The 18,286-nt window shown below is 42.2% G+C and overlaps 1 protein-coding gene across 4 annotated transcripts in view; it reads left to right on the top strand.

The window, feature by feature from the left end:
- Positions 1–18,286, top strand: part of LOC130123505 (extended synaptotagmin-2-like) — an 88,543-nt gene that overhangs the window by 37,842 nt on the left and 32,415 nt on the right. For all 4 annotated transcript variants that reach the window (XM_056292690.1, XM_056292688.1, XM_056292689.1 and 1 more), the window contains exon 7: positions 3,115–3,204. In XM_056292690.1, coding sequence (XP_056148665.1) covers positions 3,115–3,204 — 90 coding nt within the window. The remainder of the gene's footprint in view (positions 1–3,114; positions 3,205–18,286) is intronic.

Here is an 18,286-nt window from a genome sequence, read left to right as displayed (position 1 = left end):
TGTCTCCCCGCCTGCCGCCCTATGACTGCTGGGATAGGCTCCAGTATCCCCACATCTCCGGTTGGGATAAGCGGCTTGGATAATGGATGGTTGGAATGGATATTTTTATTCAGATTTTGCGAGTTGTAGGTCATCACAAAAATGTAACCCCACCCACCCCCCTCCCACAACCTGTAACAGCAACAACATAACATTTAAAATACAATAAGAAAACAACAAAACAACAGTACATTGACATTACGAGAGACAAATAAAATAAAATAAAATTGGCAAGTTGGCAAATTGCTTGGACTGCCATAATGCTATGCATTATTGATTGTCCAACTAAAATAAAAGCTATTACTTTTTTATAAGGTTAGCTGTGCAGCCCTTAAAAACCTTTTATCTCGAGCATTGTCATTAATGAATCCTATGCAAACGTTTGCATAAAACATGTGCCACCAGGCTATAAAAACTTTTTTTTTGTCCGTTGACACCCACAGGAGACCCATTAAAGCCGACATTTCTTTTTGCATGTACAGAAGTTCATCTTTGAACATTGTGCTGCAGTTTTGTTGCAATACATGTCTAAATATCCCACAGGGAATACATCTAAACTGTAAATGTGTATGCTACAGTGTGGTCCGCTGTGTACATTACCGGCCCAGGCGATTTCCAAAGTCCTCTCAGAACAGTAATTGTCCATCCCAGGGCGGGTAAACAAAGGCTATCGCCAATCTTTCCACTGCACCCACTTTAACGAGTGAAGCATGTGTATTCGCGTTCAAGTGGCTCTGCGACCAAATTTGGTTCGGCTGACGGGGGAAGGCTGCATGTCTGAGCTTTGAGTCACCTCGGCTCACTTGGCAAAACAGCATCCTTACTAATCAGAAGCACAGGGAGGAAACGTTTTAGCATTAAAACCCGGAATGTTCCATGGATGTTTAAAGGGCCAAACCGCTGTTGTAGTCTGATGTGGAAAAAAAGGTTTTGATTATATTTGCCTAAGTTTTGACGATACGGTAGAAAAAGGGGAGCCATGTTTCAAATAAGAGTTTAGTTGAGAAAGCTTGAGAAAAAAGGTCATGTTATATTTACAAATTCAGCAGTTATAAAAAAACCTGCAACATTTGAATGGCAATAGGCAAATGAGGAAGAGAGGGAGAGAGATCAGGGTCAATTTCAATCTAAAAAGGCAGAAATGTTCAGATGGTCAGGAAAGTCCTGTACTGGATTTTTTTTTTCTTTTGTTTTTTCTTTTGTCCCCTCGCCCCTTTTTCTCCCCAATTGTACTTGGCAAATTACCGCGCTCTTCCGAGCCATCCCGGTCACTGCTCCACCCTCTCTGTCGATCCGGGGAGGACTGCAGACTATCACGTCTCCTCCGACATATGTGGAGTCGCCAGCCGCTTCTTTTCACCTGACAGTGAGGAGTTTCGCCAAAGGGATGTAGCGTGTTGGGAGATTCACGCTATTCCCCCCAGTTCCCCATCCCCCCTGAACAGGCACCCCGACTGACCAGAGGAGGCGCTAGTGCAGCAACCAGGCCACATACACACATCCAGCTTCCCACCCGCAGACACGGCCAGTTGTGTCTGTAGGGATGCCTGACCAAGCTGGAGGTAATACGGGGATTTGAACCGGCGATCCCTGTCTTGGTGGGCAACAGAATAGACCGCCATGCCACACGGATGCCCCCCTGGACCGGAGCTTAAATCTGGCGTTGATGCAGACTGAGACAGAGACCATCGTTGCCTGATTTCTGCTTGGCTCAGATTCCATGGCTGTTTCCAGTGCTCCTGGAAAAGATGTCTTCTCACTGTCTCTAAATTAGCAAATGTGAATATTTCAGAGGGAAGTCTACAGGGTTTCCTTTTTGACCTATCAGTCCCATCATTTTAACCATTTTGTACTTGAGACAACCGCTGAAATACCGATTGGCTTCCTAAACAAATCAGAAGACACGGTACTAATCACTACATGATTCAGGTTCTGATCATCATGATGCGGCTCAACCAAAGTGGGACCTGGTACCAATATCTCCAATTTTGTAAAATCAATGTCTTCCTAGCATCATTTTATTTTCCATGTTGATGATTACATAGTTTTCAGAATTCAGAAAGGTTAGACACTAACTAAAAGACAACAGCAAAAAAAAAAGGAAAAAAAAGAAGTTTAACTAAAATCTAATTAAAATTAGATTAGAGACTTCCATGGCAATTTGAAACACAAATAGATTTTGTTTTTAAGTTCTAATGTAGCAGATACATGTGATATTAAACCAAATCTGGGTCACACTTTAGTGTGGGGAACGTAGTCACCATTAATTAGGTGCTTATTAGCATGCAAATTAGCAACATATTGGCTCTTAATTGGTCATTATTACGTACTCATTAATGCCTTATTCTGCATGGCCTTATTATACAACCAGTAAGCCATTAACTATGAGTTTTCCCTCTATAACCTCAGAATTATTGCTTATTAGTAGTACCATCTCAATATGCTTTGCTTAGTATGGACTTTATAAGGTGGTAGTACCACAAGAAGAGTTATTCTCCCTTACTAACACTTAATGAATATGGTCTGTTCTTACATAACAAAACACAAAACTACAAGTGTTAATAGTGTTAAATTACTCTAAATTAAGTTTTTGTTACTTAGAATATGTTCCCCATACTAAAGTGACATCTTGATCATTACTAATTCACTAGTAATTACGTTTTTTTATGTTCCCCATATTAAAGTGTTACCCAAATCTGTTTATGAAAATATGAAATTGTTTGCTAATTTCAAGAGTATTTTACAGGATATATGCAAATAATTGATATGTCTCTGCTAAAGGTTAATATGCACTGATAAGAATGTAGTTATACCTGCAGGGACATGTGCATATGGTTCAGATTATTTGTTTGCTTACTAGCAGCCAGTCCTATCATTCTGTTATGCTTTCGCTCTCAAAAGTACCTTTTAAAGTGTCTTAAAGCGTTCATTAACTTTTTAAAGGTTGATGATAGTGAAGAAAGTCATCATACCTACAACAATAACAGGCTTTTGAAAATGGTCGACCGATAAGCTGGGTGATCTGCTTCCTAATGCCGTTTTTTCCTCTTCTTCTTTTTTTTTTGTTCTGGTCAGCTTCATGGAGTGATGAGGGTGGTGATGGAGCCACTGCTGGGAGACATGCCTCTGGTTGGAGCCCTCTCTGTCTTCTTCCTCAAGAAACCTGTGAGTACAGTGACCTTTACACACACACACACACACACACACACACACACACACACACACACACACACACACACACACACACACACACACACACACACACACACACCTCTACAGTACTGCCTCCTCATGTTCACATTCAGATGGAAACAGCAGAGATTTCTCACCAAAGGCCCCTAAAGCCTCAATGTGGCCTTGGGACTCAAGGAAGTGCATTTTGCAGCAGTCCTTACATTTAAAGGTGTCAGTTGCTTGGGCATCAACAGCCCCTGCCTTACTATGGTTTGGTTCACTTGTAGATGTTTGGCTGATTGATTTGGTTCATTCGTGGATGGATATTTGGGGGAGCGGTAGAATTGATAGACTTGGTAGATGTTTAGCAGACTGGGAGGTCACATTCCCAATAGAAATCAGGTTGTTTTAGAGTTGTGAGTTGGATTCAGCAAGAGTATTTTACCGATGTGGATTTATCAGTTGAATTTAGTAATGAGTGCGTCGTTGATCTGAACTGAATCTTTATTAAATGGCTTCAGCAAATGTGTTACTTTAGTTTTGGGGTTAGTGATTCTATTGAAAGTGCCAATGAGTGATTTGATATGGGTCGCTGATACTGGCAGTTGACCAAGGTTGATCAACTCTATCATACATTTGTGTTTTGTGTTGCGATGAAGCTGGCAATAACGTTGACTGAACGGCTTTATAAACACCCTTAAAAGAAACCCTTTTTAAAATCTGCAGATCATTTATAATTTCAAGGTGCATTTGTGGAAATTACATGCAGGTCTCTTGAATCCAAGAGGAGGATTGTAGCACTTTAGTGAAAATGTGCCAATAAGAGATGAGGGTACATCATTAAAGTATATAATTCCAATAAACTCAAGAGTGAAACTTTTTCTTTTTATGTTTCTGTTTTAAATGGGTCACAGACAACAAAGTATAATTTTGAAAATAAAAAAAATTGTTGTAAACCATGGTTTACAGCAATATACAGCTGATAATAAAGATAGTTTGTAGCTCAAGAGGAGCGAAGAGTTCTCACTTTTTAAAAAAAATTTTTTTTACTTTACTTTATTTGGGAAGGGACAGTGTACATTAATCAACATTCGAAACATGTAAATGTACCTGAGTTAGCTAAGAGGCTAGTTTCCATCAGCAGTCCCTTTGGCTGATGTTGTTAGGCATCCTAGGATACTAAAATAGTACAAAAAAAGAAAGAAATAAACACACAACTTAGTTGATATACAATACAAGAACAACAAGAGCAAACAAACAAGAAAATATACATAGAATGTACAAATAATGTAGAAAAACATAATATAGAAAATAATATATAAAAAAGACTTTCATAATTTGTCTCCTGATGCTCCATGTTACATGTCAGTGATGTGAGGCTAAAAAAGAGGGCGGTACTGTTCCAAAAGGCCCGTAAGGTCTCTGTGAAGGCAGTACATAGCAACTGGTTGGCAACACTTACATCACTGAAACTCCTGACCAATCAGAATGAACACGTGCACATGTGACTAGAAACTGCTTGAGCGCTGAGACAGGATGATATGCCTGAGCTCAGCTCCAGCTTACATCATTCAGCTAAATCACAGTATTTACTGCTCAGCAAATTATTTCAATATGAACACTATATAGTGTGTATCTTGCATAGCAAAGTGCCACCATTTCATGTTGGCACTTGGATTGTAAATTTGCCATTTCTCTTGTGCAACGATAAGATAGTGTTCCTTGTATTTTTGTTAACATCTCATGCCAGTTTCTGCACACGGTGCATAGCTATAGAGTCTGTTTTGCTACACTATTGTCCAGCAGTTGCCACAGCGAAAATCACATCAGGTCAAATTCTTAGTATGTGGGAACGTACTGGGCAAGGAAAGAAAAATAAATATGCATTTTGGTTTCTAACAATAAAATAAAACCCAACAGAGGTTCTGTTTACTGTTTGAGATGCTCTTACACAGCCTTACATCCCTTGCATCTCTTTATCAGTCCATTCCTTTTACCCTTAATGTCTTCCTTCCTGCACCTCAGATTGAGGAATTGATGCTGGTTCCCTCAGGAGATGGAGAATTTCCATGAAAAAGAGTTAAAAGCCTCTTAAACTAATGGGATACTCTCCCTCTCTTCCATTTAAAACGTGTTTTGGTCCCAAATCATGATAAAACATAAGACTAGTACTATGATAGCAGACTCTTTTTTTCAGCCGCCCCCCTCCTTTTCTCCCCAGTTGTATCCGGCCAAATACCCCACTCTTCCGACCCGTCCTGGTCGCTGCTCCACCCCCTCTGCTGATCCGGGGAAGGGCTGTAGACTACCACATGCCTCCTCCAATACATGTGGAGTCGCCAGTTGCTTCTTTTCACCTGACAGTGAGGCATTTCACCAGGGGGACATAGCGCGTGGGAGGATCACGCTATTCCCCCCAAGTTCCCCCTCCCCCCTGAACAGGTACCCCGACTGACCAGAGGAGGTGCTAGTGCAGCAACCAGGATACACTTACATCTGGCTTCCCACCTGCAGACACGGCCAATTGTGTCTGTAGGGATGCCCGACCAAGCCGGAGGTAACACGGGGATTCAAACTGGGGATACCCGTGTTTGTAGGCAATGGAATAGACTGCTATGCTATCCGGACGCCCCCCATCAGAAGCTTTTTCTTCTGGTAAATTGACAAATCTGTTTTTTTTTTCAAGCTCAACTTTATTATCATGTGTAGAATACAATGAATAACACTGAGCTGAGAGGGGAAAAAGCATTGAGCAGCTGCCAGTGGGCAACACTGGAAGATGTGGTTGTACTGGGCAGCTCTCGGGCTTGAATGTCTGTATGAATGTGAAGCAGAACCTTTGCTGAAAAAGCATGCAAGCTAAACAAACCTTCCCTTGTTGAATAAAAGTTGTCAGGAGGGATAAGACTAATTGTCTCTCATGAAGTTTTTCGTTGCACATAGTTTGCTAATTCATGTTTGCAGCCAGAAAGCTTTCCAGTAGTCACTCATTGCCTCAAGGGAAGGCGCCCTGCTCTAGAATAGCTTGTCTTTCAAGTCATATTATTATCTCCCCTCCGTCTTGCTGGGGATTTCATTTGAGCTGCACCTCAGGCGTTGTGTTGCCATACGCCGAAACCCAGGTCAGACCACAGGGTTAAAACACATTCGGAGGAATTTACTTCAGCGCTGTTAACGTCAGATGACCATCGTTAGTTTTTCCTCCTTGTTTTCCATGTATTGGACTTAGTCATATTTATTTTTAACTTTGTGGTCAGTTTAAATGATCAAACAGGGGCACTGAGTGTCGTCACAACGTGTTTTACAGATGACAGAATCTTTAACTGTTGAAATCAGTTGTGACTGAATGTCTGTCTGACGGTGATGTATAATTTCCCTCTGGCCACATGGAGTGAGACGGCTTCCTCCTAAGGTCTTTTTGTCTGGTGGCACTAAATTGATAGAGCATGGCGCTAACACTGCCAGGGATAGGGGTTCCAGTTCAGTACATAGAACCAAGGGAAAACTCAGAAAGACAGCTGGTCTATAATCTTGCATATTGAGAAATCATATGCAGTTCATTGCTTGAAGCGGATCTGAATCCGTTTGTGTTGTGAACCTATCTGGAATGATATGTTCACATGCTGTAGAGCTGAATATTCCTGTCAGATCAAATGAACATCTTTTATTATTCTTGAATAAATCACTGCTTAGAGACATGTCCAACCTATGATGTAATACTGGTGGGCCTGCTTGTACTTATTCAACCAATCAGCATTTAAAGTGGCTATGTCAACGTTTTTAATTTAGAACACTTTTCATATTTGTCAAACTCTTTCTACATCCCTGGGGCGTTCGGGTAGCGTGGTGGTCTATTCTGTTGCCTACCAACACAGGGATGGCTGGTTCGAATACCCGTGTTACCTCTGGCTTGGTAGGGCGTCCCTACAGACACAACTGGCCATGTCTGCAGGTGGGAAGCCGGATGTAGGTATGTGTCCTGGTCGCTGCACTAGCGCCTCCTCTGGTCAGTTGGGGGCGCCTGTTCGGGGGGGGGATTGTGTGATCCTCCCACACGCTACGTACCCCTGGGGAAATTCCTCACTGTCAGGTGAAAAGAAGTGACTGGCGACTCCACATTTATTGGAGGAGGTATGTGGTAGTCTGCAGCCCTCCCCGGATCAGCAGAAGGGGTGGAACAGTGACCGGGACAGCTTGGAAGAGTGGGGTGATTGGACGGGTACAATTGGGGGGTAAAAGGGGGAAAAAAAGCAAAAAACAAAAACTCTTTCTACATCCCAACAGCTATCAAGTAAATAGATGCACCAAGGGGGGGGGGGGTATGATCTCTGTGGCCACCCTAGATGCTGTAAACGGAGACAGAAATTTTTCTCTCCAACTACTCATTATCAGCCAATCAAGAGAGTTCTTCAAAAGTCAGCATCTCTATTGGGCCCTACTTGCTGTCAATCATTTCTTGTGTTCATGAGGCTCCTAGGCAGAAGTGAGGGGGTGGATTATTTTGCAGAATGTTTATATATATACGTTCTCTGCTAAGAAATTTTAATTCATAGCAGTCTGCTATGGTATTCATAGCATCCTGCTATGAATTAAAGTTTTTTTCTTACATCTATCTTAATATATAGTATATATATATGTATACATATAGCGGTTTTTTTTTCTGAAACCGTCAATGGTGTTATAAGTGCTCAACTAATGAGGAGCGGAATATCAACACAGATACATCTCCTGTATCTTTTTTCCTGTATCTGTGTTGATATATATATATATATTTATATAAAAACTTTAATTCATAGAAAAAAAAACTTTAATTCATAGCAGTCTGCTATGAATACCATAGCAGTCTGCTATGACAGGACTGAATACAGTGGCCTTTATAGTATGAGAGATATGAGCGAAAATGCTGTGTCCAATACAGTGGACCAAAATGAATTGCTGGGTCTCGAGATATATGACTGATTACGACACGGTGGCCTAGTGGTTAGCACTGTTGCCTCACAACAAGAAGGTCCTGGGTTCGAACCCCAGGCCATCCCAGGTCCTTTCTGTGTGGAGTTTGTATGTTCTCCCCATGTCTGCATGGGTTTCCTCCCACCATGAAAAAAGACATGCATGTTGGGTTTAATACTCCTGTCTGTGACCAAGGCAATGGAAAGAAGAACTGCAGTTGGTCCCCGGGTGCTGCAGCTGCCCACTGCTCTCATACGATAGGATGGGTTAAATGCAGAGAACACATTCATTGTAAGAATACAATTTGTTGTAAGAATACAATGTCGAATAAAGTAGTTTTCATTTCTTTCATTCATAATATACTGTGTTTTATATGGCATTTCTGCTGCCTTATTCAAAAGTTAATTTCAATAAATAAAGATGGACCCGTAAGAAGTCATGTGCAATCATGCCCAAAATCGAATTCTCAGTCAATATCTTTGTCAGTAACAGTAGGTTACACAAGTGTCAGCTATTCAGGTACAGAGAAAGCCTATATGAAAAAGAGATTCAGCTTGAGATGCCTTTTTTGGGCTAACGGGTTTATAGCATATAAAGCCATAGAGTACATTTATGACTTTAGACAACAGTTGCTGTATTTATTCTGTTCTTTCTCTTTATTCATAATCTCTATGAAAAGGAAAGGACAGGCCATTCCAAGTGTCTGCTTCCATCACATATAACTCTCAATTGCCTAGTATGTTAATGATGGTCCACACGATCGCAGTAAATGCATGAATTTGAATTGATGACCATGACTGACTGCTGGAGAAGAAGCAGGCAGCTTTGGAAATATCCTGTTGGTTAAGGGCCCCACCCTCTGAACTGTGTGTGTGTGTGTGTGTGTGTGTGTGTGTGTGTGGTGGTGATGGGGTACAGCAGTACACTAGTGTGTCCAACATGGGTCCATTATTTTTGCAGACAGCTGATACTGGAAATATCACAATGAAACCAGATCCTGTTGCGGAGTGCAGTGATGCAATAGAGTGATGACTGACATCTGATGCTGTGTCTGCCTCTGCCACCAGTCCAAATCCATTTTGGATATATTCCCTTAATAAAAGTGTTTGACATTAGTCAATGTACACATTGACTAGGATGGCAGCAGCCTCAGGGTTAGAGGAGTGGCCTGTGACTTCAAGGTAAATAGGGTCAATCCTTAACTACCTGAGCAAATTTGGATGAAAAAATTGAAAACACGTTTCCCTCCTGCCCTCCCTCTTTTAAACAGCCACTAAACTCATTGAGCGCAGCACTTAACTCCTGCTTGCAAGGGCGGAGCAGCAATTTTTAAAGTGTGGGGGTTCTAAGGGTGGGACATGAGCACTGCAACCCCCCCCCCCCCTTTGGCCCCCGTTCCAGTCTCCACAACATGCCAAATCAAAATGAATGCCACGCATTTCTACATTTCCTTCACCACCACCATATGCAAACAAACTTACTGATACCATAGTATTAAGCAGTATTAGCTTTCTGTTTCCTTCCAAAGCAAAGACCTAGCAAGCCCATGTCACTAGAACTCCACTTACACGATTACTTGACTTGAAAAAGGAGCCAGTCTTCTTCTGCCCTTTCCTTTTGTGCATTTCCTTGTATCTTTCATAACAAAAAAAAAATAACGAGAATGTTGAACAATGTCAAACTCATTGGATGTCGCTAGCAAACTATCATTAATGCTAGCACATACTATCAAGCTAGCCAACATTGGTCTGCTACAGACTGCTAGCCTAGTAATTTGCAGCTTGTTGAGATAAGAGACATTGCAAATTGAGGGCGCAAGAGATGTCACCAAAAGAGGGGGGCATTCAGACTTTAACTTGCTATCTAGCTGTGAAAATGCTATCTAGCTAAATAATGTCAGTTACCATGAACTTACATTAAGTAAGTTTGTTTGCCACCTGGCTTACATTTGGAATGAATGAGGTATCTAGCACGATGACTAGGATAGCCTATTTCGTTTTATGTTCAATGACTAATGTTAGCTGACACATCACATAACAAGACAAAGTTACAAAAGAAAATTCTAAATTACTTACTATTTAAATAGCAGTTTAATATCCCTGATGGGTTATTCCCTAATGTGTCATCACAGCCAGCGGTGAGTGAAAGAAGCGCTGCTCCTGAATGCACGCACGCAACTATTTACGATGCATTCACATGCTCCTTGGGTGGTCCCATTTCCTGAGTTGGGAAGTCATTCTTCCGAATTCGGTGTGTTCAGAAGCTTTTAAACCATGTGGAACATGGAGGCTACAAAGATGTTTTCTATTTTATTGCTCAGGGAGTTTAAACAACACGTTGATAGCTGTTTCCAGTTTTTGCGTGACAATGAAGAGCAAAGGAAACGGATCAGGTGAGCCATGAAATATGATTAATTTAGAACATACGCATGTTAATCATAAAAACTTCTCTATTTGCTGTATTTGCTTAAAAGTATGGTGTTAGGCACTTGTGAGTGACGGATATGCAGCTTGAAAGTAAGAAAAAACTAACATTTGCCGCTATTACTTTCATCCACCATGTTTCTGCATATATATCGTAACAAGTTGGCCAGTCGTGTACCAACATTTTGTTGTTCCAACTCGAGGGGGCGTTCAGATGACTTTTTCTAGGGAACTAATTTTCCGGATTATTCCAAAACCACATGAATGCACGAATATGCTGCCCTGGTCTGGTGGGTTAGTCAAATGGCTGTGATTGGCTGGATGGCCATTCAATCAATCTAATGTGACCAGTAGGTTTTCATGTCTAGGGAACTCAGTTTTGTTTCATCAGTGACTACCTCAGGAAAAAGTGGGGGAGATGGAGTCATGTTTCTTTGGAAGTCCGGTTGTCGCAGCACCCGTAACACCCGCGGCTATGATGCGCATGCCTGCTTGCACCAGTGGAGCTTCTCAGTTAACTTCCTGGAACTATTTCTAATCTTTATCAGAATTCATTCATTTTATGCCTAAATCCTTTAATGCTGTTAAATATCCATGCTAAATGCATCATATGTAGTTAGACAAAAACAAAACCTGACAAAGAGCTAAAGCTAGGGTGTTGGAGTCGAGTCCATCCATGTGGGATTAAGAGCCACATGCGTATCTACATTTCATTGTAACATATCACTCCACTGGCTTATTTCAGTTAAAAACATGAGGGAACTAGATGGTGAAATTCGCTGTTGCGTTTTCTGGCTAAAACAGAAAAATCTGGGCGTCCGGGTAGCGTAGCGGTCTATTCCGTTGCCTACCAACACAAGGTTTGCCGGTGCGAATCCCCATGTTACCTCCAGCTTGGTCGGGCGTCCCTACAGACACAATTGTCAATTGGCCATGTCTGTGGGTGGGAAGCCGGATGTGGCTATGTGTCCTGGTCGCTGCACTAGCGCCTCTTCTGGTCGGTCAGGGTGCCTGTTCGGGAGGGAGGGGGAACTGGGGGGAATAGCGAGATCCTCCAATGCGCTACGTCCCCCTGGCGAAACTCCTCACAGTCATGTGAAAAGGAGCGGCTGGCGACTCCACATGTATCGGAGAAGCCATGTGGTAGTCTGCAGCCCTCCCCAGATCAGCAGAGGGGGTGGAGCAGCGACCGGGACAGCTCGGGAGTGGGTAATTGGCCAAGTACATTTAGGAGATAGGGGGGGGGGGGGGGGAATCCAAAAAAAAAAAAAAAAACTAACAAAAAAACCCCAAAAATCTGTGTGCATGTGGCTCTGGAAGACACATGGTTGTGATTCACTGGCTTACCTCACTGTGATAATGATAGTTTATGAGAATCCGGAAAGGCTATAAGAGAGAAAAGTGTCTTTGTACTGCGCGAACAGTGCATCAATGGAATCAGTGTGGTGTCATCACTGTTTTCTGTGTGTGTGTGTGTGCGTGTGCTTATGCTTGTCTCCCTGCCCATTCCCTTCTGCCTGTTCAGAAAAATCATCCAAAACATCCACTCGTTTTACAGAAAAATCTCTTATCCTCCTCAGGTAAACTTGTTTCTTTCGTAACTGAACACCATTTCCTTTCATGGGTTGTCTGTGAAATCCCCCTGGCACTGTCTTCCTGTGACAGGCCAGTATGACATCATCATTTTCTATAGCTGTCTGCCTCCAGACAGCAAACCATTCCACAGGAAGTCCAAAGCCTACTCCACTCGGCTTGTGCACAGGCCCGTATGCTGGACAGACGAGCACATGCATGACTGTGTGACTATGCAGTATTTCCCTCATGCACAAGCGGTACACATATACAAATCCACATAAGCATTCATTTCCTTGCTGACAGGATAAACCTGGTCACAGATGCTGCACACATACACCCTCTACTGTACATATGACTGTCATTTTCATGCAACCCCCCCCCCCACACACACACACACACTGCACTATTAGGAGAGACAAATGAAAGGCAGAGCTGCTAGCCTCCCTAGTCTGTCAGATTATATTTTTTTCAGCCAGTCTCTCCATATGTCTCAGCCGGAGACAGGTCGTCAAATAAAACTGTGCTTGTTCTTCATTCAACTGCTGCATCAAATGAAAAAAAATGGTCACACTAAGGGCGAGCTTTACTTTCTTTCAAACAGTTTCTTTTTCAGACCTGCGGGAATTTTAAGTTTTCGTGTAGTTTTTGATCAAGCGGTGCTTCTGAGAGTGGTCTCAAACTTATTTGTTTCATTATGCACAACGTGACAGATCATTGTAGGATGAAAGTAACGAAAAAAGGAAGAGTAAAAGTTATCGATGAAAACTATTTATTGACCTTGAGTCAGGGGAGAGAGAGAGACTTGCTTGAAATTTCCATCAGTTTTAAACAACAGAAAACTAAACATGAACATGTGAAATCTCTTTGCATTTTTTGTTTTGCTTCACAACAGTGTAAACAATTGATTAGGAATGAAGTTTTTTTTCGTGATGTCTTTGTTGAAAAGTTCATTCCAAAATTGTCTTGGTGGAAAAAGTCACTGCAAATTGTTAGGAAAAAAAAAGTATATATAGTGGGTTTATTTACGACTAGGTGCACATCTGTCAAAACTAAACCACCATAGAAAGAAAAACTATAAAGTTTCTGAAAGTAGCCCTTCCTGTTTGTTGACATTTTGACCTTTCCCTTAGCTTTGCAGTCATTGTCATCCCAGACAGACTGTGAACCAAATACGCCGATGCACAGTCATACAATTTGCCCCGATGCACCGATGGACAGTCATCCCCCCATCTAACCCAGATACAGGTATCAAACTAGAAGAGTGCACTCAGTAGACCGCAGATCCCCATCAGACGTATATCCCCTTCCTGGTGCTCGGACTTGGCGACAAACCAAGTTTCTTGTTTTTTGTTTTGGCTACCGGAAGAAGGGAAAATACGGAGTCACTGCTTGCGTCCCCCTTCCCAGGTGCTCAGATTTAGGCAAAAAAAAAAAAAAAAAAACAGCTGTGGAGTTAGCACTTAATTGTGGTATAACACAGGTTTTTCATCACTAGAACCATGAGAAGTCCTTGATCATACGGTCATAACTGTGCATAAAAAGTTATTACGAGCCCAGTAGTATGCGAGATTGGCAGCGGACAAATACACACAGAGACAGAAAAATCAGTCTTTCCTGCCATGATAAGACTTTTACACAATGCCCAAGTCGATTGAACTGGAAATATGAAAAAAAACAAGTTTTTTTAATATACAGCGCTCAAACTAAGAAAAAAAAAACTACGTAATAAAAATGACCGGCGACAAGAACATGCAACACTTCCTGTTTTGACTGCAACCTAGAGGAAGTTGTTCCTTTTGTAACACACATTTTTTTTGGATTATCAGAATTCTTTTAATAACATGTTACCACCCGATCTGAGTCGTGAGTCGCGTATGCGCGAGCGTCAACGGTTTGCCTGCCCAGCTTTATTATATCATGGAAATAAAGACAGAGGGTTATTATTTTAGGTTCGTCCAGTGTTCCCCCAGTTCTCCTGTGCTGAGATCAGCAGTGAATGATTTGCTGACTTGTGAAATACGATCGACTTTCTCATTTGCTTTCAAGACTCATACGCAAATACTTAATGTTTTGACGCTGCCACCGCCCTATCCCAAGTCGTAGATGTGTCATGCATGCGCACGGTTGACTTGGCTCAGGCAGTGATGGGAGAGCTGCGTTGGTTGAGCGAGCTAGAGAGTGGTTGAAGGAGAGAGAGTGGCGATAGCAAGACCAAACGTTTATATAAGGTTTTAAATCATCGCAATCGCGCGAGGTTCTTCAACATACAGTCATAACTGTGCAAAAGAAATGTCAGGCTGATTGGTCCAGTAGTATGTGAGATTAGCTGCGGACAGACACACACATTTGCACACACATGCGACCAAACGCAACAACCCACACGCAATAATTTCTCTCGAATTATTACTTCCTTACACACACACACACACACACACACACACTCACTTGCTGGTTGTCCATCATGCCCGATGATGACCATCTTCTTCTATTTGTGGGTCCTTTGAGGACTCAGATAGCAGAAGATACCTGCGCAGAGATGGTTTTTAAAGTGGCATGGGGGGTGCGCTTCTCCAGCCTGCTAACGTGCAAGCTTCCCTTGCTCAGCAACCTCTTTGGTCTTCCTGAATCTAAAGTTGACATTACATCAGCCCATGTGTGATCTGCTGTGTTGGTAACCTTGCCAGCTGGCATACTCTGTACACTCCTTATAAGGTCAGGGACTTGTTTGGAAACATTCTTCCCAGTTTGGGTGTGGCAATCCTCTTGTGTATTCCATAGTCATGGATAGTGTATGATTAGTCATGCACCCATGCAACTGAGAGGTGACAGCAAATAATAAAACTGTATCAAGGCATTGTGTGAGAGTTTCTGCCCAGTCACGAAGACCAACTGTTTTGCAATATGGCTGCAAGTTGTTGATCATTCGGGGTATATTTAAACTAATTTAAAGATGATGGATGACCAAATTAACTCAGAAGCATCAGGGGTATATTGGGAGTAGTCTGCACTTTGCTTGGTGTATTTCGAAGGATAATTGCTGCTATTTTCACCTACTATTTCAGTGATTCGTTGATATAATAGTAGTAGCTATGAAAACACCAGAAATAGTTAGCCACCAATATTGCTTAATGAATGGGAGTATTGGGGGCATCAGTTGTACAAACCACACTATTTCCTTACCAGGCGGAGTTGATGAATCTGTCTCTGAACAGACTTCTCCTAGGCGTTTTCTGAGAGAATGTTCTTTTAAGCAGCAGAGTTGGACATAAATAGGATTGATTGTTCGAATTTCCTCAGCCTCTCAATGCTTTCATTGTTTAGCTGTGTGTGAAACCCGAAGCCATCCTTAAATCAGTGAGAACTTGACGTTTGCTGAACAGTAGATTGGAGTGGGGAATTACCGTTTGCTGAGCAGCTAGCAGTACTCATCTGTAACAGACCAGGATATCTGTCAAAATAATGTCAATGCAGGGAAATTTTCCATTTTAGTCCATATGAGCCAAGAGATAAATGTTTTTGAGCAAATGTGCTTTGTTAGGACAACTTATGATAATGGAAACATGTATTTCAGTCTATATTCCCTCAGCTGCCATGACAGCAGCCTGTTTGCATGCTGAGGATTTTGCATGGAAAACAGCAAGTTCATCTAGCCACACAAGCTAATGACCCTGTCCACATATTAATCTCTCAAATGAGACATACTACTTCTGCTACTATTACTACCACTGCCTGTACTTCTGCTCCTAGTACTGCCGTTGTTACTAGTGCTGCTGCTGCATCCGTTACATGGTGCTGCTAGTATTGTAAATACTCATACAGTACAAATACTGTTCTGCTATGGTGGTGATTCAAGACTTTATAGTTATAATGTGCATCAATCAGGAAATTAAAAAGTCTTGAACCCAAAACGAAAAGTAATGAGATTGCTAGAAGTAAAACCTGACATGTTTTTTTTAAAGTAGCGTCACCATGCCAGATTGTAGTGATTTGTGAATCCTGCACTACTTGCGGGATTATCTAATGTGAAGGTGAGAGGGTCATGGTGTTTGTTGATAGGGTGTGTCAGATGCTATGCTGTGATTCAGGGAGCAGAGCCTTTCAGACCATTAATTACTTTTATAAATGCTCGATACTGACTATACCTGCCTGACTAACAAAGTATTTTGAGCACATCAGGTCAGGACAGTTGATGTGAAACGCACTGTCTGTGGTTACCATGACAACTACTGTCTCTGTTTTCCTCTCTCCAGTTTTTTTTTTTTTTTGTAGTTTTGTCTCATGCGATGGTGTTGTGCAATGACTGTCTATATTTTTTTCCTGTTCACTGCTGGACTTTTTCCCTTTTTCAGATTTGCTGTTTAGTTGCTAAGAGGCAATACTGAGATGATGACTATGATGTGTGTGGTGTAAAACAAACAAACAAACACACACACACACACACAGTTTGCATTCAGTTTCTAGATGACACAGTACATCAGGTGTTGCCTTTTAGATGTGAAGCAGCTCATGGACCTGGAAAGGATCCCCCTCAAGGTTAGGTAGTCGTGTACTGCAGGTTTTCTAATTTGCCATGTACTCCAGCCATCTAATCATGGTGTTTTTACATCTGGCACAGCAGGTGAACGCAATTACCATCTGACAGGATAGAAAACAGCACTGCTGGTGGTCCCTGAAGACCTGATTGAGAACTGTTGGTACATCTCTACAGGGGAGGCAAAGAAATAAAAAAAATTGATGATGGGGCTCTAAAGTTAAAATGATATCCGTGGGATTCAAAAGGCTTGAAATTGAAAACAAAGGAATTGTGTGTGTGTGTGGGGGGGGGCATTCGCCAATTTCGAGTACATCTTGAAGATGAATGACTCGAGGTTCAGCCCTCTGTGGTGGAGGGGGAGCGCTTGGATAGCGCTGTGTTAAAAGCGGTGCAGGGGGGAGATGCTTGGTCACTGTTGCTATGCAGTAAGAGAAGTTTCGTGGCAAAATAAATATTCCTCCTACTTTTTCTCTTTATTCGATGAAGTAAAACACGACAACCCAGTCGTCAAATCCATATTGTGAAAGTACTTGTATTCACACACGTGGTGGCATGGTGGCCCGGTGGTTAGCACTGTTGCCTCACAGCAAGAAAGTCCTGGGTTCGAACCCAGGCCGTCCCAGGTCATTTCTGTGTGGAGTTTGCGTATTCTCCCCGCGTCTGCGTGGGATTCCTCCGGGTGCTCCGGTTTCGTCTCGCCATCAAAAAGACATGCATTTTAGGATTAATACTCCTGGCTGTGCCCCTGAGCAAGGCAATGGAAAGAAGAACTGGAGTTGGTTCCTGGGTGCTGCAGCTGCCCACTGCTTCTATACAATAGGATGGGTTAAATGCAGAAGACAGATTTCATTGTAAGAATACAATGTCAAATAAAGTGGCTTTCATAAATGCTAAAATGCTCCACATTTGGCCATTTACCAGGAAAATGGCACATAAAAAACATAATTAGCATGAAAGCAGATGATGAGCAAGCATTGATGTAGTGAGTGAGTTTAGTTTGTTAGATTTAGTTGTGATAAAACCACTGAAAACTGAGGTGCATTATTTACATTGTGATAGTTGCCCCCCCCCCCCGGTAAATCAGTTAGATGTGTGTGGAGTGAATCAGGCAATCCTGTTTTTCTTCTGTTTCATGCTATTAAAATCCTCTGTAATCAAATCATTCAAAAAGATACCCAGATGCTAATTCCTCTGTATACATTTCTTGTCCATAGTTTTCTGGTCTGACAATTAGCCAGTGCTATCGATAATCATAGTGTGCCGGCTTGAGTTCTGCTGACCGCTGCTGGTTTCAGTGAGGGACATAATGTGCAGAAATGGAGCGCAGTGCCAGGAAACGCTCAGCAGACCTCCGGCTCCCAGAGAACTGGTGTTTCCCTGAGTTGTGTACACAAATCAACAGGTCAACATGGGGGATAGATTTGTGTCTGTGGTTTTGGGATGAGATTTTGCACTGGTCTTTTCAGGAATACAAGTGTGTGTGTGTGTGTGTGTGTGTGTGTGTGTGTGGTGTGTGTGTGTGTGTGTGTGTGAGAGTGTGAGTGTGAGTGAGTGTGAGTGAGTGAGAGACAGTGAGTGTGTGTGAGTAAGT

This window comes from Lampris incognitus, chromosome 14, assembly GCF_029633865.1.
Source record: "Lampris incognitus isolate fLamInc1 chromosome 14, fLamInc1.hap2, whole genome shotgun sequence".
Classification (NCBI taxonomy): Eukaryota; Metazoa; Chordata; class Actinopteri; order Lampriformes; family Lampridae; genus Lampris; species Lampris incognitus.
The sequence above is the reverse complement of the archived record's forward strand: the minus strand, read 5'-3'. Positions and strand labels throughout refer to the sequence as shown.